General features: G+C 48.1%; 1 protein-coding gene across 1 annotated transcript; it reads right to left on the minus strand.

Annotated features, from left to right (window-relative positions):
- Positions 1-1120: 1120 nt before the first annotated feature.
- Positions 1121-3478, minus strand: LOC109731895 (L-type lectin-domain containing receptor kinase SIT2). The gene has a single exon (XM_020291072.4). It carries the CDS (start codon positions 3325-3327, stop codon positions 1288-1290), a length of 2040 nt encoding a protein of 679 aa, XP_020146661.1. The 5' UTR covers positions 3328-3478; the 3' UTR covers positions 1121-1287.
- Between the last annotated feature and the right edge of the window lie 20951 nt (positions 3479-24429).

Below are 24429 nucleotides of genomic sequence, written 5' to 3' on the forward strand. Positions count from 1 at the left end.
AACTAGAGTACCTCACCTACAACGACATTGTAATACTATTTTCAACCATCATCTTCAAGTACCATCTGCAATGTCTTTTGCCTGTGATTTATTTGTGATGCACGAGTAGTCCTCTTAGGCTAAGGGTTCAGGCATAGCCTCGCAGCCCCATTTACTCGTGCAACGGGATTGTTGGTTTATTTTAAAGAAATGTTATTTCTATGTGTTATGCAACGATTTTGTCTCTTGTATTTGTCTCATCTAAGGCCTTGCATCCACCCGGGATACCGAGGATCGATTATAGGAGAGGTTAAGTGTAGAGAGGAGCGGAAGGCTATGCCGAATGTTAGTGAAAGTAAGATTAGTACGATAGCGGAAAACTATTCTCTAGGTTATAAACAGTGTAATCATTAAACGTCATATGCGCTGGTCTAGTTTAATTCTTAATAATCGAGGTAACCTCGCGAGACGATAAGGGACATGGTTGGACAACAGAACCACTGTGTGGCTACATGTCGGCCGTGGAGTTATTTGGACACATCTCCACAAACAACACGTTGACTACATATTTGTAACGCTGTCTACCAGAACCATGTTGAATACCTAGACAGGATCCCAAGCGCAAATATACAGTTGCTGGTAAAACCTTAAGCACTGGCCTATTTTCCTTTTTTTGGTTATAAACTGTGTGTTTTTGGTCCCGATAACTGGAACTATTCTGTTAACAAGTGCTTGCAGAATCCTTGCAAAATAAAAAAAACAAGTGCTTGCAGAAAATCACCTTCTCTTTAGCAAAGCACCCCGTGGTTTCGATAACCTAGGGTCATCTCTAGGGAAAAGGAAACTACTTTATATCTCAGAACATTAGTCCCTTCGAATTGCTTCAAATCACCAAAGAAATCACGAAATCCCGGGGGAGGGGGGGGTGAGGTGTGAATGTACCAGTGTGGTTTTTTTATCATCACTCTGATGTACCCTGGCGGAATGTTTATTCGCGCCGGGGTATTAGGGGAGAGAACATTCCCCTTATATTAGGATCCTATAATTAAGGCGAGAGAAGGCTACGTTGAGCGTTCTAAATAGAGATACGTGTGTTCCATAGCTCGAATACCTCCGAAAATAAAACAAAAACACATATCGCTTCTTCCTTTTGTGCGGGAAAAACACATGTCACTTGTTTGATTGCATTGTTCTGTTTATAGGCAGTTCAACCATGAATTAGGTAAACCATCAGGTCATACATTTCAGGAGTACAACATAGATGTGTGTATAGGAGCCACTGGTCAGTTAATAGTTAGTTACACAATCCTACTTACCGCAAGAACATTGCCACCTTCCTCCACAGATATCAGAAACTGCACCCATGCTCGTCGACGATGCGTATGGTAACATTTTCTGGTTGAAGTCCCCATCATACATCCGCTCCAGCATGGTGAAACTGAGGTACGCCGACGACAAGTCCGGGAGGACCATGTCGCCGTCGAGGTACTGCATGACCTGCCGCATGGTTGGCCTTCCATTTGGCAATGGGTGCGAGCATAACAACGCAAGTTTCAGCACCAGTGAGACCATATCCTGACTAAACCCACTTGGAATCCTCGTATCCACTACGCCAATGATCAAACCCTTGCGCCATTGCTCGATCACCCAATCGACGAGCACGATGCGGTTGTCGTGCTCGTTTTGCTCGATTGGTCTCCGCCCACACGTGATTTCCAGAAGGAATGCACCGAAGGCGAACACATCGGTCGACGGGGTTGCCTTGCCGGTGTGTCCGAGCTCAGGAGCTAGGTAGCCCATGGTACCAACCACATGTGTTGTATGGGCGTCCGTCCCATGATCGTACAGCCTTGCAAGCCCGAAATCCCCTAACCGCCCATTCATCTCGCCGTCCAGAAGAATATTGCTTGCCTTCACATCTCGGTGGATGACAACTTGCTCCCAATCCTCATGGAGATACAACAACCCAGAAGCCACGCCTCTGATTATGTGAAATCTTTGAGGCCAATCCAGTGTACCTGTTGACGATCCATCATACAAGTATTTGTCAAGGCTTCCGTTTGGCATGTAATCGTAAACCAGGAGAAGTTCCCCTTTGCGCCGGCAATAACCAAGCAATGGCACGAGGTTCCGGTGCCGTAGCCGTCCGATGCTTGCGACCTCGGCGACGAACTCCTTCATCCCCTGCCTTGACTCATGAGACACCCTCTTTACGGCGACCTCCATGCCCGGCTTGCGGAGCTTGCCCCTGTACACACTTCCGAAGCCTCCCGCCCCGAGCAGGTTCTTGTCGCTGAACCCCTTGGTCGCGTGATACAATTCTTTGTATGAGAATCGGTGGGGGGCGAAGGCGTCCTCCCAGTCCTCGCGCAGCTCCGAGAACTTGAGACGCCGTCGTACAAAGATGTACACTCCGATGCCCAGAACGAGTACCAGAGCTGCCAACGCTATGGGCAGCACGATCACCAGCACCCTGGACCGTGGCTTTGGCCAGGCCCGTGGCAAGGCCGGCAGCGCCGAGATGTCCAGTGCCGGGGCTGGCACGTCCAGCGCGAAGCTCCAGCCCAGGACGAAGTGGCGTGTGGCGAGGACACCTGTCGCCGACGAGAATCCGACCAACATCGTGCTCTGCACCACGCCCGAGAGGTCGACGGTGGTCTTGAGGAGGGGTCTCTTGGGCCTGGCCACGCCCAGGGGAGCCACGGTCACGGCGACCTCCGTGGCCCCGCCGTCGTAGTCGACCCACACTTGCATGGCCTTCCGGCTGATCAGGCTCAGATTCCGGAACATCCCGGTGCCGTCGTCGTAGTACCCGGCGTCAGCGGAACGGAGCGAAACCAGGCTATCGACGTCGACGCCGACGTGGTTGCTGTTGATGTCACGGAACTCGGCGTTGAAGAGCGTGTCGAGCTCCACGGCGAAGATGTGGTCGCTCCGGTTGCCGCCGTCGGTGTCGTTTAGGAGGCCCAGGAACTGGCCTGGCATTGCCGTGGAGAGCAGCTCCCTGGACGCGGAGACGAAGAAGGCCATGCCGTGGCTGCTCAGGTCCGCGTACTGCCCGAAGATGGCGAAGACGAAAGTGGTGGAGAAGGACCGCGCGGCGCCGGCGCCGGTGCCGTTCGCCTCGCCGTCGCCGCGGAACGGCAGGGGGGACGGGTGGAAGGCCTGGCCTTTCGTCTGGATGGTGCCGTTGGTGAGCATGAGCAGGCCGTTGGGCATGACGAGCGCGCCGTCGAGCGTCAGGTTCACGCCCGCGAAGCCGTTATAGGTGAACTGCACGCCGTCGCCGCTCGCTGCAGCCACGAGGAGCAGGAGCAGAGTAACCAGGTGGTGAGGGTGGAGAAGCATGGCGCGCCAAGGAACGCCGGCGCTCTGTTCTTGGCAATGGCAATGGGTGCTGCCTGCGGGTGTGTGAATCCTCCGTTTTCTTGTGTGCTTTGGTCAAGTGGTAAGGCAAAATTCAGGTGGACTTGACGGCTTGTGGCGCGTTCGACGCACGTACCGAGTACCGACTGAAAGCGACGTACATGGATGGGGGGCTGCTAGTTGTGGTGTGCGCTCTGGTCAAACCATTCGGGGGCTGTCTTTCTCAGGCCGAAACGTCCGTCGACTTGCAGACGACTCCACTCTCAAGTCGTCGCTTTTGCCTTGCAGCAGTATAATCTGAGAGATTTGGAGTTAAAAACTTCAGATTTCCACATCCGTTGAACGTTGACTGCGGTTTCGGCACTGTCGCACGGTCTTCTAGCTATGTTGTTTGTAGAGAGATTGTTTGACAATACAATATTTGTTGTATTGATTGGATGCTGGTGCGCATATATATACAGAGACTGAACCGAAACTCCTCGAAGACGGAAGTAGGCAATCCCTTAGTCATCATATCAACAAACTGTTGCGTCGTCGGAACGTGGAGAACCCGAATACGGCCTAGGGCAACCTGCTCTCACACGAAGTGAATATCGAGCTCAATATGCTTCGTACGTCGATGGTGCACCGGATTGGCGGAGAGGTAGACCGCGCTGACGTTATCGCAGTAGACAAGAGTGGCCTTGTGAACATCACAAAGCAACTCCTGGAGCAGCTGACGGATCCAAGAGCATTCGGCCACGGCGTTAGCCACGGCCCGATACTCTGCCTCGGCGCTGGAGCGGGACTGTGGGCTGTCGCTTCAATGACCAAGATATCAACGAGGGCTCAAGGTAGACGCAATAGCCGGATGTAGAGCGCCGGGTGTCGGGGCAGCCTACCCAGTCGGCGTCCGAGTAGGCGACGAGGTCGGTGGAGGCGGAGGCCATCAGGGTGAGTCCCAAGGACATGGTGCCGCATATGTAACGGAGAATACGCTTCACCAAGGTCCAATGAGAGTCACGCGGTGAGTGCATGTGGAGGCACACGTGCTGAACAGCATACTGCAGGTCTGGTCGGGTCAGCGTCAGGTATTGTAAAGCACCAACAATGGAGCGATAGAACGCTGCATCGGACGCGAGAGACCCCTCCATAGCAGAGACCTTCGCCTTCGTGTCGACGGGGGTGGGCGCCGGCTTGCAGTTAAGCATACCGGCACGCTCCAGAAGCTCGTGGGCGTACTTCTGCTGATGCAGAAAAAAGCCGTCAGCTCGACGAACCACCTCGATGCCGAGGAAGTAGTGCAGAGGCCCCAAGTCCTTGAGGGTGAACTCATCACGAAGACGAGCCGTCAACCGCTGAAGGAGCTCTGGGATGGACACCGTGAGGATGATGTCGTCGACATAGAGCAGCAGATATGCGGTGTCAGCTCCCTGATGATACACAAAGAGTGAGGCATCAGGGCGAGTGGACCGAAAGCCCAGAGACTGCAGGAAGGATGCGATACGCTGGTACCAAGCCCGTGGCACCTGTTTCAACCCGTAAAGAGAACGGGAGAGCAAGCACATGAAGTCTGGATGCTCGGCGTCGACGAAACCAGTGGGCTGCTCACAGAACACTTGCTCGGCAAGATGACCGTGCAAGAAGGCGTTGGAGACATCCAACTGATGCACAGGCCAGGCTCGCGAGACCGCCAACTGAAGCACAGTGCGGATCGTGCCCGGTTTCACAACCGGAGCGAAAGTGTCAGTGAAGTCCACGCCCGCGCGCTGTCGAAAACCACGAACCACCCACCGAGCCTTGTAGCACTCGAGAGAACCATCCGGACGAGTCTTGTGGCGGAACACCCACTTGCCAGTGATGACGTTGGCACGAGGGGGTCGCAGAACAAGATGCCAGGTGCGGTTGCGCTGCAGGGCATCGAACTCCTCCTGCATCGCTGTGAGCCACTGGGGATCCCGAAGGGCAGCGCAAGCGGAGGTGGGGATGGGTGATGGCGTCGAAGTCGAGGCGGCGCACACATACTCGTCGGAAGAGTAGCGCGTGCTCGGCCGGAGCACACCGGCCCAGGCGCGAGTCATCATGCCGAGAGGCAGGGCAACGGCGGCAGCGGGGCCCACGGCAGCGGCCGAGACGGCGGCGGCGGGCGAGCCGGCGATGACGGCCGAGCCAGCAGCCGGCGAGGGGGCAGCCGAGGCCGGCGAGGGCGCCCGCGAGGCGGCCGACGAGACGTCGGGTGAAGACGCCGGCAGGGGGCCGCGCCCGAGGCGGCCGAGGAGGGAGCCGGCGGCAAGGCCGGCAGTGACGGCGAGGGCGTCGTGGGGGCGCGAGGCGCAACTCATCCCACAGCGCGAGAACCGCCAAAGCCCGGAGGCAGTCCAAGAGCCGAGCGGGGCCGTCCACATGACGGGGTCGCCGAAGGGCCGCCAGTGGCCGGCGGTGACGGGGCGACGAGAGGTACCTGCTGCTGAAAGGGAAACACCTTCTCATCAAAGTAAAAGTGTCAGGAGGTGAATACATGATGTGAGACAGGATAGTAGCAGCAGTAGCCTTTAGTGTTAGGTAGGTAGCTGAGGAAGATGCAAGCGACGGAGCAAGGTGCAAGCTTATGAGGTGCAGTGGTGGCGATGCTAGGATAGCAGAGACAACCAAAGATGCGAAGGCCATCATAAGATGGGGGCGCACCAAAGAGGAGATGGTGAGGGGCATAGTTCCAGCGTGGGCGACACGGGCAGATGTTGATGAGGAGGGTGGCGGTGGCGAGAGCTTCCGGCCAAAACCGGGGAGGCACATTGGAGTGAAAGAGCAACGTGCTAGTCATTAAGAGTGCGAAGGATACGCTCGGTGATACGTCTCTAACGTATCTACTTTTCCTAACGCTTTTCCTCTTGTTTTGGACTCTATTTTGCATGATTTGAATGAAACTAACCCCGGACTGATGCTGTTTTCAGCAGAGCTACCATGGTGTTGTTTTTGTGCAGAAATAAAAGTTCTCGGAATGGAACGAAACTTTGCGGGGAATTCTTATGCAATAAATGAGAATTTCTGAAGCCAAGACCTGCCAGAGAGGGGCACCTGGGTGGGCACAACCCACGAGGGCGCGCGCCCCTCTCCTGGCGTGCCCAGGTGGGTTGTCCCCACCTGGTGGCCCCGCAGACCCTGAAACCGACGCTATAAAATCCTATTTTTCCAGAAAAAATCAAGGAGAAGGAATTATCATGATCCACGAGACGGAGCCGCCGTCACCTCTTATTCTTCATTGGGAGGCCAGATCTGGAGTCCGTTTGGGGCTCCGGAGAGGGGGATCTTCGTCCTTCATCATCACCAACCCTTCTCCATTGCCAATTCCATGATGCTCCCCACCGGGAGTGAGTAATTCCTTCGTAGGCTCGCTAGTCGGTGAGGAGTTGGATGAGATTCATCATGTAATCGAGTTAGTTTGTTAGGGCTTGATCCCTAGTATCCACTATGTTCTAAGATTGATGTTGTTATGGCTTTGCCATGCTTAATGCTTGTAACTTTGGGCCCGGGTGCCATGAACTCAGATCTGAACCGTTTATGTTATCATCATTATATGCATGTTTTAGATCCGATCTTGCAAGTTATAGTCACCTATTACGTGTTATGATCCGGCAACCCCGGAGTGACAATAGTCGGGACCACTCCCGGTGATGACCGTAGTTTGAGGAGTTCATGTATTCACTATGTGTTAATGCTTTGTTTCGGTTCTCTATTGAAAGGAGGTCTTAATATCCCTTAATTTCCAATATGTACCCCGCTACCATGGGAGGGTAGGACACAAGATGTCATGCAAGTTCTTTCCATAAGCACGTATGACTATTTACGGAATACATGCCTACGTTATGTTGACGAACTGGAGCTAGTGCCGTATCGCCCTAGGTTATAACTGTCTCATGATGGATATCATCCAACAAGTCACCGATCCAATGCCTATGAATTTATCTTACATAGTTTCTGCTAAGTTACTACTGCTATCATCACTGTTACCCTTGCTACTAAATTACTGCTATCAGTGTTACTGTTACTATTGCTGTTGTCACTACTATCAAAACTATCATATTATTTTTCTACTAATTACTTGCTGCAGATAATTAATTTCCAGGTGTGGTTGAATTGATAATTCAGCTGCTAATACCTTCAAATATTCTTTGGCTCCCCTTATGTCGAATCTATAAATTTGGGTTGAATACTCTACCCTCGAAAACAGTTGCGATCCCCTATACTTGTGGGTTATCAAGACCTTTTTCCGGCGCCGTTGCCGAGGAGCATAGCTATATTTGTTGAGTCACTTGGGATTATTATCAATTTATCACTAGGAAGAATCTGAAGGATCCTAAGACTAAGATTTATCCCTCAAAGACGAGGGGAGGTAAGGAACTGCAATCCAATTCTGCTTTAGATTCACCTTCTGTTATGAGTAAGCTTGCAACACCACCACATGCTACCAATTCTAATATGTCGCAAGTTATTGATGATGCTACTTCTTCTATGGATAATGCTTATGATGATGCTAGTACCTTGCTTGATAATGATGATGTGCCACTTGGTGAATTTCTTGATGAACAAATTGCTAGAGTAATACAACATGATGTTGTTGAATCCGATGATGAGCTTGAAACTGAAACTCCTGAAACATCTGCTAGAACTAGCCTTCCTAGATATGAATTGCCTAAGGTACCGGAAGGTTATGTTATGAATGAGGAGACAACTAGAGATATTCTTGCTTGTAGGGATAGAGATGATCTAGAGAAATTACTATGCAAGTATAAGGAAAAATCTCTGAATGCTAGAATGAAATGTGATCCTAAGTTTGCTACTTCACCTATCTTTATTGATGATAAGGATTATGAATTCTCTGTCAACCCAGGGTTAATTACTTTGGTTGAATCTGATCCTTTCCATGGTTATGAAACTGAAACTGTTGTGGCACATCTTACTAAGTTGAATGATATAGCCACCCTTTTTACTCATGATGAGAAAATTCGCTATTACTTTATTCTCAAATTATTTCCTTTCACATTAAAGGTTGATGCTAAAGCTTGGTACAATACTCGTACTCCTGGCTATGTGCGTAGTTCCCAGGATATGATTTATTATTTCTCTAAAAAATATTTTCCTGCTCATAAGAAACTAGCTGCCTTACAGGAAATATTTAACTTTGTGCAAACTAAAGAAGAGAGTCTCCCACAAGCTTGGGGGAGGCTTTGTCAGTTACCTAATGCTTTTCCTGATCATCCTCTTAAGAAAAATGAAATACTTGATATCTTCTATAATGGACTAACCGATGCTTCTAGGGACTTCCTAGATAGTTGTGCTGGTTGTGTTTTCAAGGAACGGACTATTGGACAAGCTGAAGAATTATTGAATAACATATTAAAAAATATGATGATTGGACTCTTCCCGAACCACCGGCTAAACCCACTCCGAAGAGGAGGGGTATATTATATCTCAGTCCTGAAGATATGCAAGAGGCAAAGAAATCTATGAAGGAAAAAGTTATTAAAGCTGAGGATGTTAAAAATTTACCTCCTATTGAAGAAATACATGGGCTTAATACACCACCACTGCCTAAGGTGGTTGAGGTAAATTCTCTAATGAAGTTCAATGATAATGACAATCCTCACAATATGCATCCTAGTCAATGCCTTCATGAGTTTGAAAACTACATTATAAAACAAGATCACTTCAATGCAAATGTTATGAAACAATTGAAATACAATTCTTATATGATTGCTCGCTTGAGTGACTTGTTATTTAGAATCTCCAATGATGTTAGAGGTGTTGGAAAACATGCTTCTATGGTACAAACCTAGTTAGAACAAGTTGCTAAATCTCAAAGAGAATTACTTGATGAAATGAATAATAATATGGATGACTTTGCTATTAGAGTTGCAACTAGAGGAGGTAAAATGACTCAGGAACCACTTTATCCTGAGGGACACCCAAAAAGAATTGAACAAGACTCACAAAGAAGTAACACTAGTGCACCTAGTCCTTCTAGAAAGAAAAAGAAAAAGAAAAATGATAGGACTTTGCATGCTCCTAGTGAACCTGAAGTAGAAAAAACCCGTGATAACGAAAATGAAACTTCTATCTCAGATGCTGAAACTCAATCTGGTAATGAACATCCACCTAGTAATAATGAAGAAGATAATGCTGATGTTCATGAAGATACTCAACCAAATAATGAAAAAGAATCAGATAATGATGTTGAGATAGAACCACCTGTTGATCTTGATAACTCACAACCTAAGAATAAAAGGTATGATAAAAGGGACTTCATTGCTAGAAAACACGGTAAAGAAAGAGAACTGTGGGTTCAAAAACCTATGCCTTTTCCACCCAAGCCAACTAAAAAGAAAGATGATGAAGAATTTGAACGCTTTGCTGAAATGCCGAGGCTAGTCTTTTTGCGTACCCGCTTGACTGATATATTGAAAGTGCCTCCTTATGCAAAGTACATGAAAGAAATCATCACTAATAAGAGAAAAATACCGGAAGCTGAAATCTCCACTATGCTTGCTAATTATACCTTCAATGTTGGAGTACCTAAAAAACTTGGAGATCTGGGAATACCAACTATACCTTGCTCTATCAAAAAGAATTATGTGAAAATTGCTTTGTGTGATTTAGGAGCTGGTGTTAGTGTTATGCCTTTCTCTTTATATAAAAGACTTGACTTGAATCACACCTACTGAAATATGTTTGCAAATGGCTGACAAATCAATTGCCATACCTATCGGTATCTTTGAGGATGTGCCCGTTGTTGTTGCTAATGTTACTATTTTGACTGACTTTGTTATACTTGAGATGCCCGAGGATGACAACATGTTGATTATCCTTGGTAGACCCTTCTTGAATACTGCAGGGGCTGTTATTGATTGCAATAAAAGCAAGGTCACTTTTCATATCAATGGTAATGAGCATACGGTGCACTTTCCGAAGAAACAATTTCAAGGGAATGGTATTAATGTTATTGAAAAATCTCTGACAATCACTATTGGAAGTTTTCAAATACCTCTACCTACTGTCAAAAAGAAATATGAAATGCTTATTGTTGGGGACATTCATATCCCCATTGAGGTAACTTAGTGATTTACGAAAGTTCTTCAGTTTCATGCTAATCGAAAGTGGTTGTTAATAAGACCTGATCAACCTTATTAATGCATCATTTTTGAGCGGGATGAAGTTGATGAATTTAGTAAGCACTACCTTCTGTCCTTACTTTTGTATTTTCTGTTTTTATTAGTTAAATAAAATACCATGTTTTGTCTATTTTCTGAATTTCCCGTGCAATAAAAAATGACCCAAAAATAAAAGTTCTTAGAATGCTCTGAATATTTAATACGATTTCTTTCTGAATATTTCTGAATTTTTGGTGCAAAAAATATCAGAGGGAGGTGCACCAGGTGGGCACAACCCACCTGGGCGCGTCCTGGTGGGTTGTGGTCCCGACGTGGCCCCCCTCACTTATCTCTTCATCCCACATCATCACTTACCTCCAGAAAAAATCGCCGTTGCTCTCTCTCCCGCGTTCTTGCTCTCAAACCCGTGGATTTCGATCTCTTTGCTTGAAGCTCCGTTTCCGAAACTGTTTCAGGGGATTGTTGCTTGGTATGTGACTCCACCGTTTGTCCAATTAGTTTTTGTTTTGGTGGTTTATATTTTGGATAATTAGCTACTCTTGGTGTTGCTGTAGATGATCTTGCATGTCAAATTCTTAGAGTTCTAAGTAGTTTGAATGCTTGCTATGGCCTCTATGTATCCCTATGAGTAGTTGCTATCAATTTAATAAAGTTTTGTTGACAAATTTTTGTCACCCAAAAATTTTCAGAAAATTGTACGCGGACATGATGAACCTATTTGGAAGGAGCTCTTCGAGGAGGCGATCCTCGGGGGCATCTTCTAGTGATAGTTCTGCTCGCCGGTCTTATGTTGAACCAAGTGAAAATTCCACACGAGATGCCGCCAGCAAAACATGCTTATGGCCTTGCGATGAATATATGATGCGTGTGGGCATTAAGGAGGAATTTGAGCAATATGTTCACAATGCCGGTCTCGGTCCCTACATTTCAGATAAGTGCGAACAACGCCACCTCTCACTGAATCGTTTGTTAATGGATTTAAATTCTACCCTCGTGAGTCCAGGGTGTCTTTTATGCTTTATGATAATCCATTTACCATCTCACTAGAGAATTTTGCTTACCATTGCAAACTTTCATTTTGTGGTTCACTTGACGAACCACCAAGGGCTGAGTTCGAAACATTCTTGACTAGTCTTTGTTATGGTGAAAGGAGGGGAGTGACACAAGGTAGAATAAAGAGCATTCATTTCTCCGCAATTCAGTACTTTGCATTATTTAACGGGAAATGTATAGTAGGCAAGCAAGAATGTAGTACGCTTTGTGCTCCAGACTTGGGCCTCATACACACTGCTCTCACTGGTGAAAGGACTTATATCCTTGGAGCAATTGTTGCACGCAGACTTCATCATAACGCTAACAGTGGCTATTTCTATGGTGGAATATATGCCACGTGTTTAGCACGAGGGCTGGGTGTTTCACCTTTGCCCTTTGATCCTATCCTATCCTTGTAGTATTTATATTTTGACACTTTAAAAGATCATAAGATCCTTAAAGTAAAGATTCATCACTTCACTTTCAATCTATTGTTTAACCAAACATCTGCTATGCACACATATTTGCCTGCGCCTGCTCTTTTTTACTATCACAACAAGGAAAGATATTTTGTTCTTGAGAGCGAGGCCCGAGCTCACAACGCAACAGTGGAGGCAGCACAGCAGGCCGAGGCGTCCGCACCGAGAGCCTCCATGAGCTACCACGCCGACTACTATCCAAGCTACTGATCGACTACCAAGCTAGGTCAAAAGCCTAAGCTTGGGGAGTACGTGTTCTCACCGACATTATATTCATGTTCACACATATCATTCTATTTGTCGGTGTTCACACTTTTTCATTGTATCATCCATGCTTAAATTTATTTTCCTACTTTCTTCTTATGTGTTTGAAAAAATTCAGAAAAACCAAAAAAATTAGTTGTAGTAGTTTACTTTATATGCATGCTTAGTAGTAGCACTAAAAAGAAAATCCAAAAAGATTTCCTTGTTCTTCTTTTGCTTGTTGGGAGCTTTCCCGTGTAAATAGTTTTTCTCATTTTTGCTTTTCCCTTTTATTTGCTTGTTCAAGAAAACCAAAAACTCTAAAAATATTTCAGTGTGTTTCTCAGAATTTCTTTTCTTTTTATTCGAGTCTTACCGAGGAGAAGACCACGATGAAAATGTTGACTGGCTCTCATATGAATTAATGTCGATCTAATAAAGAGCCCATTTGACCTTGTCTTCTCTTGTTGAATAAAATGTTTGTAGATTCCAGCTTAGTCCACGGCACTCTTGTACTATTATTATTTTCACATCATTCGGTCGTGCAAGTGAAAGGCAATAATGACGATATTCGATGAACTGGCCGTGGCAGAGAGAAACTAGTATGAACTTGACTTGTTCTGTTTGTGTAAATATGTTTAACCTAGTATCCATGATTCAACCCATTATGATTAAACATGTTTGCAATGAAAATTAGAGATTATAGTTTGTCATGCCATGCATAAGTAGCTAGGAGTGGATAATGATTTATCTTGGATATCAACATAGCGTTAAAATGATTGTGATGTAGTATGATGATATGGTATCCTCCTCTGAATGTTCGAGTGGCTTGACTTGGCACATGTTCATGCATGTAGTTGAATCAAAACCAACATAGCCTCTATGATATTTATGTTCATGGTGTTCATATCCTACTCATGCTAGTGTCCAATGTTACTTATGCATAATGCACACTACTAGGAAAAGGCCTGCTAGTGGCGCACCAGTTTTGCCTACTAATGGCGCACTACTGCTGCACCACTAGCACCACGCCATTAGCATCATCACGATGAAACTGGTCTTCATCCGGTTCCTCCTCCGCTCCCTCCTCTCTCCCGCTAGATAGCGCGCGTATCTAACTTCCGCCTCCGCCCTAGTGGTGTACCCTTTGTAACTATTACCGCTGAAACGGTGAACCTGTCTCCGACACTCCACCTAGTCGTCGTAGACTCCGGGAACCTTACCCTTGTACACGACATACGACGACATCTCTATATATGCAATAGCCAAACAAAACGTTAGTAGCAATTCACAGACAATACATAAGCAATATATAAGTATGCAACAAAAGGATCGGAAGAGAAAAGCAACACATTAATAGCACGATTCATGGTCCTACTAATAAATAGCATCGATTACATATAAGTTGAACGACTTTCCAAACCAAAGAGACATACAAGTTCATTAAAGTTTAATATTACAACATGAGCCAATCGACATTTCAGAACTGCATAGCATCACTACTTTCGACTCGACTCAGGGACCGGAGCGTGGATGAAGCCGCCGTCTTTCGTGATGGTCATGAAATCACGGGCGTTGTCAACCTGCATTTGTAGCGTTGTTTCTATCTCACTGTTGGACGGTTGATGTCTGAGATAGAACTGCCCCGAGGTACGAAGGACATCTTGATGGATGATTTCCGCAAACTCCGACTGGATGCGAAAGAATTCTTGTCTGATGTCCGCGTCCTGGATTGCCGACAAGCGTGCGGCCCAATCTTTGAGATTATTTGGTAGCAGAAGGTGATTATGGTCCCGTACGATCACCCGCATGTGATGGAGGGCGTAGTAGGCATCCTTCTGACCGCCAGGCGGGTGCTTGACGCAGGAGAACGTCGTATTGTGGCTGAAGATGTGCCTGCCGTACTTACGAACTGGCCTGCTGAAGGTACCTCTAGATCTGGCGTAGCCGGGGAGAACATCATCAAGAACTTTCTTGATATTTGTGTAGTCTATCTTCGACTGACGGTCCGGGTCGAAATACGTGGCCATGGAATATTTCGGGCTTAAGAGGAGGAGTATGCAATGTGTGTCACTGCAGAAAACATGGAATGGTAGAAAAAAGAAGAACGATCGAAATCTAAGAAATCATATGTTACGGGGCGGTGAGGGGATGACTTACTCGGGAAAGTAAGGCACGAGGAAGTTATCCTTATCTGGGTTTGCCAGAATGACGCCTTCGAGATATGAACTCGCGACTTGCCGGTCCCCAGTGCTACCCAAGATCTTGGCACACATGTAGAAGGGGTCGACTATCACGATGTCCGGGGTCTTGTCTCTAATGATCCGCATCTCCATACTCAGCGAAAATAGCCGAACGAAGGTGTAGTGCAGTGGATGAAGGTTAAACATAGCGAAGATGTCATCAAACCGCAGGACGATCATACCCCCGATGGCGCTATCCACAAAGCCCTTGCCCTCTGGCACCTTGGCCACGAAAACCGGGTATGCCACATCATTCTCGGAGAGACGCCGCTTCTCCAAAGAAAGAACACTGTCATGCAGACTCTGCATAGCACCGGTTGCAGCATTGAGCAGATTAGTCGGTAGCATCGGCCTACCCTCCACATGCACCCTCCTCGAGATATCCTTAGGTGAAGGTGGCCCGTCCTGAGCACGGATCGTACTCGGTGCCGGCTGGCTCGCACCGCCCTTGTTATTCTTTCGTTTCCGTCCCTTCTTCCTCATCTCCTGTAATGGGATCGAGTTCTGCTCAGAGACCGCCTTCTTGAGTGTGTTGGGGCTGATAATATTCCGCACCTCGGCTATCTGAGGGTCGGTGAAGGCGGCAGCTGGAGGCGTCTCCTGAGAACTGAATGCCAGACGACGCCTGTTGCAATTGGGTTTCTCCGCGGTACCAGCTCGATCGCGGTCGTCTTTTTCAGGGTTGGGTTCTTGAGAAGGAGGCCCGAAGAATTCGTCACCGTACCCATGTTCGGCAAAGTACTTATCGACGTTGGTAAATGTACCGTCGTCGTTGTCGTCGTCTTCCGGATCCTGTGCCATATGCATGTCCGGATCCTGTGCCATAGGGATGTCCGGCATGTTCGATAGCGTTGCGGCGGTCTTGCCATGGCTTGGCGCCGGACGACTGGCGGTATTGTCTGTGGGGTGGTGTCCCCCGCCCCCAAACGAATTTGGCTCTTCGGCCAAAGCAGGGGCCAGCTTACGCAGGCGCTGAGGGTCATCACATCATCTTCGTCGGCCCCAGCGGGTCGAATCGGAGGTAACAACTCGTCGCAGCCTGGCAGCACCCGAACCAGTTCAACCCTATACACGGTGGGTGGCATCGGATTACCGTGGAACATGGGGTTGCCCGGTTGAACGATTCTGCCCTTGGCGACATCGATCAACTCGCCGCCCACGAAGTGCAGGAGAGTGCATGGAACGTCGGCGGCGCCCTGCGAAAACATGTAGGGCGTCAGGGATGCCCAGTCAAAGGCAAGGAGATGAAGTCATCGGCCGATAGGCTTAGTTACCGTGATGGCGTCGAGCTCGGCTAATGTCGAGGCACCGCCAACGGCGGGCGTGCAACTGACGGAGGGGCCGCTTGCTGCCGAGGTGCCGGCCGGCGTACACCCGGGTGCATTAAGCTCCAATGCCCGTGCCGGCGCCGGAGACACCAATACCGCCTCCGCCGGAGACACCAATGGCGCCGCTTGCGCGCTGTGCGAGTTGCTGGCCGTGAAGCTGGGAACCGGGGGCGGCCCCTGTTGGCCACCCGCAATACACGCCTGCAGCCCCTCAATCAAGCTAGGCACAATGGCGGTGAGCGTCGTTCCCAGTTGTTGTTGCACTTGCTCTTGGACAATCTCCAGAATCCGCGCCACTTGTGCCTTGAGTTCTTGAACCTCGCGCAACTGGCTTTCCGAGCTGGTCTTTTTCTCCTTTCGCCCACCAGCGTTATAGTATGACGACCATTTTGTGGACAAGCCTTTGTCGGCCACACGACCACCTGACGACGGCTTACTGAGCTTATCCTTGTTTTTCATTATGTTCAACGCCCTATTTAGAGTGTTGTCCCAAGCTGGGGAGCTCTGAGACGACCCCGCACTACTGCTTTCAGTCTCCTGCGGAAGGAATGTGAACCATTTAGAAATTTGGCTTCATTAACTAGAATGCAACCATATATGTAGCTAATTACGCAGGGGTGTATTCCTTACCAGAACTTTCTCAAGCGCCTTGGTCTTCGGATCCGTGGTAAGCTCCTTTGTTACTGGGTCCTCCTTGTACCGGGCCCTGACATAGTTCCTGGTCTGCTTCTCACGGTATTTCTCGAAGCGGGGCGGTAGGCCTTGCTCGGCACGCTCTGCGTCCTCCTTGTCCCATATAGGTTCCGCCACTCTGTAACCGCCGGGACCGAGTTTGTGGACCCCTAAGTTCAAGTCCCGCATCTCTTTCCCCCACTGACTTGATTCCTCGGATGCGCCGCTCTCGCACTTGATCTTGAACTCCTTGTAGTCATCTTCGCTGATCGAAGGATTTTTCGCCTTGATCTTCTCATAACTATCACCTTTGTTAATCATTCTCTTCACCGCGCTTCTCCAAGTAGACAGGGCCGTGCTCATCTTCGTGAGGGCGGCACTGTTCACTTTATTCCCTAAGAGGCGTGTGTTTGCAAACTCAGCAGGGAACTTGTATCGTTCGTGTAGCTTCGTGAAGAGGAGGTTGCGCAAATTCCCTCGGTCCTTATGCCTTAGGTTCTCGGTGTTGATCGAGACGGTGCTCCGGAGAATGCACCCGAGCTGAACCGAGTACCCCTTGACTAATTCTTTGGGCGCCGTTGGATCCCCGTTGCAGTTAACTTCAGTAAATTCCTCCTTGATGGTGCCGAGCACGTTCGGGCGCCGGTCCTTCCGTTGCCTCTTCGGTTGGCTGCCATCTGTGCGTGCGCTGCCATCATCAGTGGTGGCATCCTCGGCGGCACCATCAGTGGTGTCATCCGCGACGCCACTAGGGGTTGTGTAGTCAGGATCGATGTCTTTCGCGGCGTCCTCATAGCGGTGAGGTTCTTCCTCCATCTCCTGGGATAGCTCCCAGAATGCCTTGCCGCCCGAACCGCCGGCCTCATCATTGTGGGCCATGTTTCGCTCTAAATAGGAAAAAAGTTTGGTCAAAAAGTTGGTTATTGTCAAGGAACAAGATCATGGTCTCATCATTTAGGGTTTGTCGACACCGAGGCATCCTAAAAGCTAAGCTTTTATCATTTAGGGTTTGTCGACGCCAAGGCACCCTAAAAGCCTAAGCTTTCATCATTTAAGTTTTTATCGACACCGAGGCACCCTAAAAGCCAAGGTTTTATAATTTAGGGTTTGTCGACTCTAAGTTGGGCCTAATCACTTGGCTCTATTGCCATCTATGGTTTAATGCAGCAAGAATAAAGGGGCAGTTGATCCTACTTAATTAAGTACTAAGATTCCCCGGCCCATGCATTAGTCGCAAGTACCCCATATGTCCTATTTTTAGCAAAGTCATGCTAAAATTCACGGAAAATTTCAGCATGACCTTTGCTGAAAATAGGACATATGGAGTACCTGAATTTGCCGGAACGGAAGTTAATCGACATTCCGGCAAACTCAAGGGCCTCTCGGGGTACCTGCAAAATCATCACGACACGATGGTCGGAGACAAAACCCAGCAAACTAGCACCACAATGTGCCTCTACTTTCATATGGATGAAAAGGCCACAGACCATATGGTCCTCTGCTTTCATATGGACAAAAAGCAGCTCAACTTATGTGAGCTTCCATTCCAGATCTAATAGCAGCAAGTTGACCTATTATATATCCCACATTGTAGCACCTACATACTGGAGCAATGTAACTGAAAAAACAATATCCATAGAATGAACAAACAAACAGATTACACTCCATGGGCATTAGCTATACACGAACTAAATCTAAAAGGAACCGGCAAGATCCCAAAGAATCAACTTGATCTTTTAAAAAAATAACAGTATGCAAATCCCACTAATCAACAAGAATACTTTTTTCTTTCTAGAGAAGAGGGTTATCTTTATTACTGGAACGGATGAGCATGGTAAAAAAATAGCACTTCAGCAGATCCTAGTGGTAGAAACCCCAAGGAGCACTATTATACCATTGCCAAATTCAAACAAGATACCATATGTGATGGTACATGTTACAGCAGGAGACATCACCATTTTACCATTTTATAACAAATTTAATAAACCTAGAACTATTTTTTCTATTCCAACTCAGTTCATTGGCAGGCCTGCAAGGAAACTAGAGATGCACACAAGTAATGGCTTAGTAAGGTGGATGCTTCATGAGGGGCACCGTTTTATAGGATCTCAACCACAGGGGATTTCTTTTTTAAAAGAAGGGTACAGTATCATGCTTATTAATTGATAGTCATGGTAAGTGAACTACTCGAATGTTACATTTCAAGATATTCTTCAGTGCTATCCATCATGTGACAGAACAGTATGTAAGATTACTGAAAGTTCAGTGTGGTAAGCCCACACAAATGCTGGGTAACCAACTTACAGCTGACATGGTCAAATTTCAGTTAAGATTCAGTTAAGATACATATAGTAAAATCAAAACAAAAATGGACAGTAAACTGATAATGACAGTAAACTGTAATTTTTTACACAGATTTTCCTACTGAAAATATAACTGAATGGACAGAAAAAAGGGTGAAAAGATAACTGAATGCTAGGCTAAAATGGACAGTAAACTGTAATTTGTTAACAGTTTACTGTGATTATCGGGTGTCATAATCTACTGAGTAGTCATGTCCCAGTCATGCATCCATGCATCCAGTGGCAACATCTTGCATACATGATCAGGAGTACATCAAAATCTATTGAGTAGTTCTTGAGCTCATCCAGTAGCAACATCTTTCATACATGATCAATAGTCATGTACCAAATTTTTATTTAAACTGAATTTGCAAATCACCAAGAGCTCAACTAGTTTCAGACTAGATTTACACTAAATACACTAGAGTATTTGACCAGTAGTCATGTGAACTCTTTGAATTTGTAAACACTTCCAGACTTGAGCATTGAGAGTTCACAATTGCAAAAAATGTCCCTTGTTCCTGAACTTGTATTGTACTCCCCAATATTTCAATCTGATATTCTACAGTTTTATAAAAAAACACAGTCCATGGGAAGGCTACAATCATTTGATCAAACACAGAATGTTTATCCAGTACAGAGAAGTGTTGAAAATTCAGTTGCCACTGTTGCCTTGTTGATCTGTTGTACTTCTTTGATCTATTGTTGCTATTTCCCCTGCTATTAATCTGCTTCTTCACTCTCTAGTTGCTGTAGTTCTTGATCTGCTGCGGAGGAACATAGGCAGGGCAGTGAAAGGAGCAACACAGGCAGAGGAACAAGGTACTGGATCCAACTCAGGCAGAGGAGCAACACAGGCAGGGCAGTGGGAAGGTCGGCGTCCCCACGGTCGAGGGGAGGGAGGGAGGGAATGGGGAGGAAGGGTGGAGAGGGAGGAAGGAGGAGAGGTACCTGGGCGGGCGCGGCCGGTCGCGGGAGGGGTCGGGGTCGGCGGCGGCGAGATGGTTGCGGGTCGGCGGCGGTCGTCGTCCTGCACCCCGTGCAGTCGTCGGCGGTGGGATGGTTGTGGGTCGGCGGCGGGATGGTTGGGGGCCGCATCGGCTTGCTGTCCGGTGGGCGGCGGAGTAGCTGCAGTGGTGGGGGGCGTGGGGCGCGGGGGCGGCGGCGCACGTAGGGGCGGCGACGTCGTGGGTCGGGGCAGCGGGGGAGGGGGAAGTGGAACTGGCGAGGGAGGGACGAAGGGATCGGGCGAATTAGCTAGCTAGGGGGGAAGATTACTAATGGCGCACCCCTAGCGGTGCGCCATTAGTATGTTTTTTTGATAGCAATGGCGCACCCCCGAGCGGTGCGCCATTAGAAATCTTTTTTTAGATAGCAATGGCGCACCACCCAGCGGTGCGCCATAAGTAACCTTTTTTTGCACAGCAATGGCGCACCAGCAGCGGTGCGCCATAAGTAATTTATTATTATTATTATTGTTGCATCTAATATTTTTTTTAGAAAATGAAAATGAATATGAAACAGTAATATTTTTTTATAAAAACAGTAATAATTTTTTAAAAAATATCATCAAATTTGTTATTTGAAAATATTTATGAATATGAAAAAATATCATCAAATTTGTTATTTGAAAATATAATCAAATTTGTTTTTTTGGATTTTTAGTTGCATTCATTTGTGCATTGGTAAAACATTACTGGGGAGGGTGCGGGGGGTCGTCGGTGGCGGTAGAGCGGGGGAGGGTGCGGGGGGTGCTCGGCGGCGGTGGAGCGGGCCGGGGAGGGTGCGGGGGGTGCTCTGCGGCGGTGGAGCGGGCCGGGGAGGGTGCGGGGGGTCGGCGGCAGCGGTGGAGCGGGGGAGGGTGCGGGGGTCGTCGGTGGCGGTGGAGCGGGGGAGGGTGCGGGGGGGGGGGGGGGGGATCGAGATCGAGATGGAGGGGGATAGCGATCGAGATGGAGGGGGTCGAGATCGAGATGGAGGGGGATCGAGATCGAGTGTCCTCATGAATATTCAATATTTTTTCATATTGAATATGAAAAAATATCATAAAATTTGAAAAAATATTCATGAATTCAAAAAGTGCCCATGAAATTTAAAAATATTCATGAGTTCAAAAAGTGCCCATGAAATACAATCGAGAAATGAAGGCTACAATTTAAATACAATCGATCTTAGCTAGCTATCTGTTCACAATCTTCTTGCCCTTATTTTTCGTAAATGGAGTTCTTCTCTTGAACGGACGTCCTTTAGGTAGGGTGGTCCTGCTTCTTCTTGTGGTGTATGCTGGTACTTCATCGTCGTCGTCATGTTCCATCTTCGGGTCGCCGTACTTGTCGAAGTCTTGCTCATTGGCGACTCCATCCATTCCGATGATCTTCCTTTTGCCTCTCCTCACGACAACACGACTGGGCTTTGACGGGTCGGTGATGAAGAAGCATTGGTCCACTTGGGAAGCCAGTACCCCTGGCTCATTTTTCGCGGTGACGTTTGCGCCCGCGGTCTTGGATTTGGCTTCGGGTATAACCATGGTGGTGAAATACCGGTCTTCTTTTAGGACGCTCTTGGCCCATCTGACACGGAACATCGGGACCTTCTCTCCAGTGTAGCTCAGCTCCCAGATCTCCTCGATCCTTCCGTAGTATCTGTCCTTGTCGTTACCGGTGTAGGATTCCATCGTTACCCCGAAGTTCTGATAACCATCGCTCTTCATGTCCTTTCCCTCGGTGTAGAATGTGTAGCCGTTGATATTGTACGCCTCATACGTCATCAGGTTGTGCTCGGCGCCCTGTGACAAGGCGAATATGAGTTGTTCTTCCGCTGAAGAATCCTCATGTAAAGGGTACGACAGAAGCTTCTGCTTGAACCAACGCGTGAAACATGAGTTGTGCTCTTTGATTATATCTCCGTCCGTCCTCTGTTGGCCTCGGTCATTGTACGTCTTCTCAATAAAGGTTTTGTGCTCTACCACCAAGGATCGACCACGTCTATGTGTTGTAGCGCGACTAGGTTTGCTCTTTCAAAGTCGGCGAGTCGACCCTCAAAGTCGACATGCATTTCGCGGCGACCCTCACGGTGACCCCATCCAGCGTGCCTGCCGAGGTGCCTGTTGACGGGCAGACCAACGGGGTTCTCGATGCCTAGATAATTCGTGCAGTAGGAGACGCACTCTTCGGTCAGAAAGCCCCTGGCTAGGCTTCCCTCTGTACGTGACATGTTGCGAACGTATCCTTTGATGACACCATTCATCCTTTCGAACGGCATCATGCTGTGCAGGAACGTCGGCCCGAGTTGGATGATATCCTCCACGATATGGACCAGCAGATGCACCATAATGTCGAAGAATGCGGGCGGGAAGTACATCTCAAGCTCGCATAGTATCACCACGATCTCTTCCTGTAGCCTTCTGAGTTGCCTCACGCCAACCGACTTCCGAGAAATGACGTCGAAAAAGTTGCATAGGCCAAATAGCGTTTCACGGACGTGCGCGTCCATGATCCCACGGATTGCAACTGGAAGTATCTGCGTCATCAGCACGTGACAGTCGTGAAACTTCATCCCGCCGAACTTCTGCTTCGCTGAGTCTAGGTATCTGCTTATCTTCCCCGCGTAACCGTAAGGAAGTTTTACTCCTATGAGGCAGGTGAAAAACTGATCGATCTCCTCCTGACTTAGAGTGAAGCACGCGGGAGGGAAGTCATTTCCGGTCTTCTTGGCCTTTTTGCCTTTGCGATGACTTTCCGTGTCCTGCTTCGCCTCATCATCATCATCATTAGCGTGAAGCTCCTCCCTGATGCCCATTGATTTCAAGTCTGCCCTTGCTTTCGGCCCATCTTTGGTCCTCTCCGGCATGTTGAGCAGGGTACCAAGCACACTCTCGCACACGTTCTTCGTGATATGCATGACATCAAGGCTGTGAGGCACACGGTGGATCTTCCAGTACGGCAAGTCCCAGAAAATAGACCTCGTTTTCCATACCTTCAGCAGCGGCTCTTGCGCCTTTCGCTTCTTTCCCGGCTCTGGCGCCTTTTGCTTCTTTCCCGGCAGTGGGCAATCTTTCCAATTTTTCAACAGCTCGTCTATTTCCTCGCCGCTCCTCGTACGCGGGCGTCTTCGGGGTTCGGTTTCACCATCGAACAGATCCATCTCTGGCTGCCAAACGGATTGACTCCATCAGTGCTCGCGCCTAGCACGATGTTCCTTGGATCGTTCCCAAATTCTGGGTGTTCGAAGTTCAACGCTTGCCACTGGCTCCCATCCTTAGGGTGACTCAGCATCTTGTCTTTTTTATTTATCTCTGGATCATTTGCGACATCTTCTTGCTTCTTCTCCTCCCTATCCGCGTGCCAACGCAAGAGCTTTGCTACCTTAGGGTCCGCGAAATACCACTGCAGACGAGGAGTGATCCGAAAGTACCACACCACTTTTCGAGGAGCTTTCTTCCTCTTCTTGTATCGAGTGACGCCGCACACCGGACATATGGTAGACTCCGCATGCTCGTCCCGATAAATGATGCAATTGTTCATGCACACATGGTATTTCACGTGTGGTAAATCCAGAGGACACACAATTTTCTTCGCCTCCTCGAAACTGGTCGGGCACTTGTTCCCCTTGGGAAGACGTTCGTGCCAGACTGACATGTTCTCGTCGAAGCATGCGTCGGTCATTTTGTGTTTTACCTTCATCTCCAGAGCCATGAGCGTTACTTTCAGGCGGGTTTCCTCGGGCCTGCATTCTTCATACAATGGAGTAACCGCGTCTATCCCCAGTTGATCCAGCTTGGCTTTCTCTCGGGCGGCAGCTCTTGTGTTATCCGTCTGCTTGAGAAGCAGCTCTTGAATATGAGGGTCCTGCACCCAGCCCATCGATGGTCCATCGTCGTCTGCTCCGGCATCTTCATCTTCATGATCATGCCCTTCGTCTGCTCCGGCATCTTCCTCATCATCATGTCCGGCATCTTCTACATGATGACTATGTACTGCATCTACTTCGTGATCATGTCCTGCAGATTCTTCGTCTTCTCGCCCGCCCTCGCCGCGGTTGTCTTGCTGCCCTTCCTCATTTCTTGCCGGCCGGCCCCCATGGACGATTTCATAATCATCTTCATCACCTTGCCATCGATAGCCATCCATGAAACCACGCAAGAGCAGGTGGTCCCGCACCTGTACGGAATCCGGGTCCATAAGGCTCCTCAGCTTGCATCTTCGACACGGACATCTTATCTCCGTCTCGTTATTTTGAAGCATCTTGGCCTTCGCGGAGCTCAAAAACCTATTCACGATGCCTTCGGTCATCGTGCAGACCATGGTCGCCTGCGGGGTAGAGCAAAACGATATTTTAGAACCAAGAAAAAATTTGGCATGACTTTGCCTAAAAATAGGACCAAAAAGAATGCATAGTGCCAAAATTCTCGCCGAAACGGAAATGAATCAACATTCCGGCAAAATATTGGCAACTATCGCATTTCAAATACCGGTACCTGCAAACACAAACATATATGCAACACTACAAACATATGCAACACCACAAACATACATAGATCTAGCTAGGCCATAAAAAGTGCATGTGCACGTTGTTGGAGGGAGAAAAAAGTAGATCTACAA

This window comes from Aegilops tauschii, chromosome 2, assembly GCF_002575655.3.
Source record: "Aegilops tauschii subsp. strangulata cultivar AL8/78 chromosome 2, Aet v6.0, whole genome shotgun sequence".
Lineage (NCBI taxonomy): Eukaryota > Viridiplantae > Streptophyta > Magnoliopsida > Poales > Poaceae > Aegilops > Aegilops tauschii.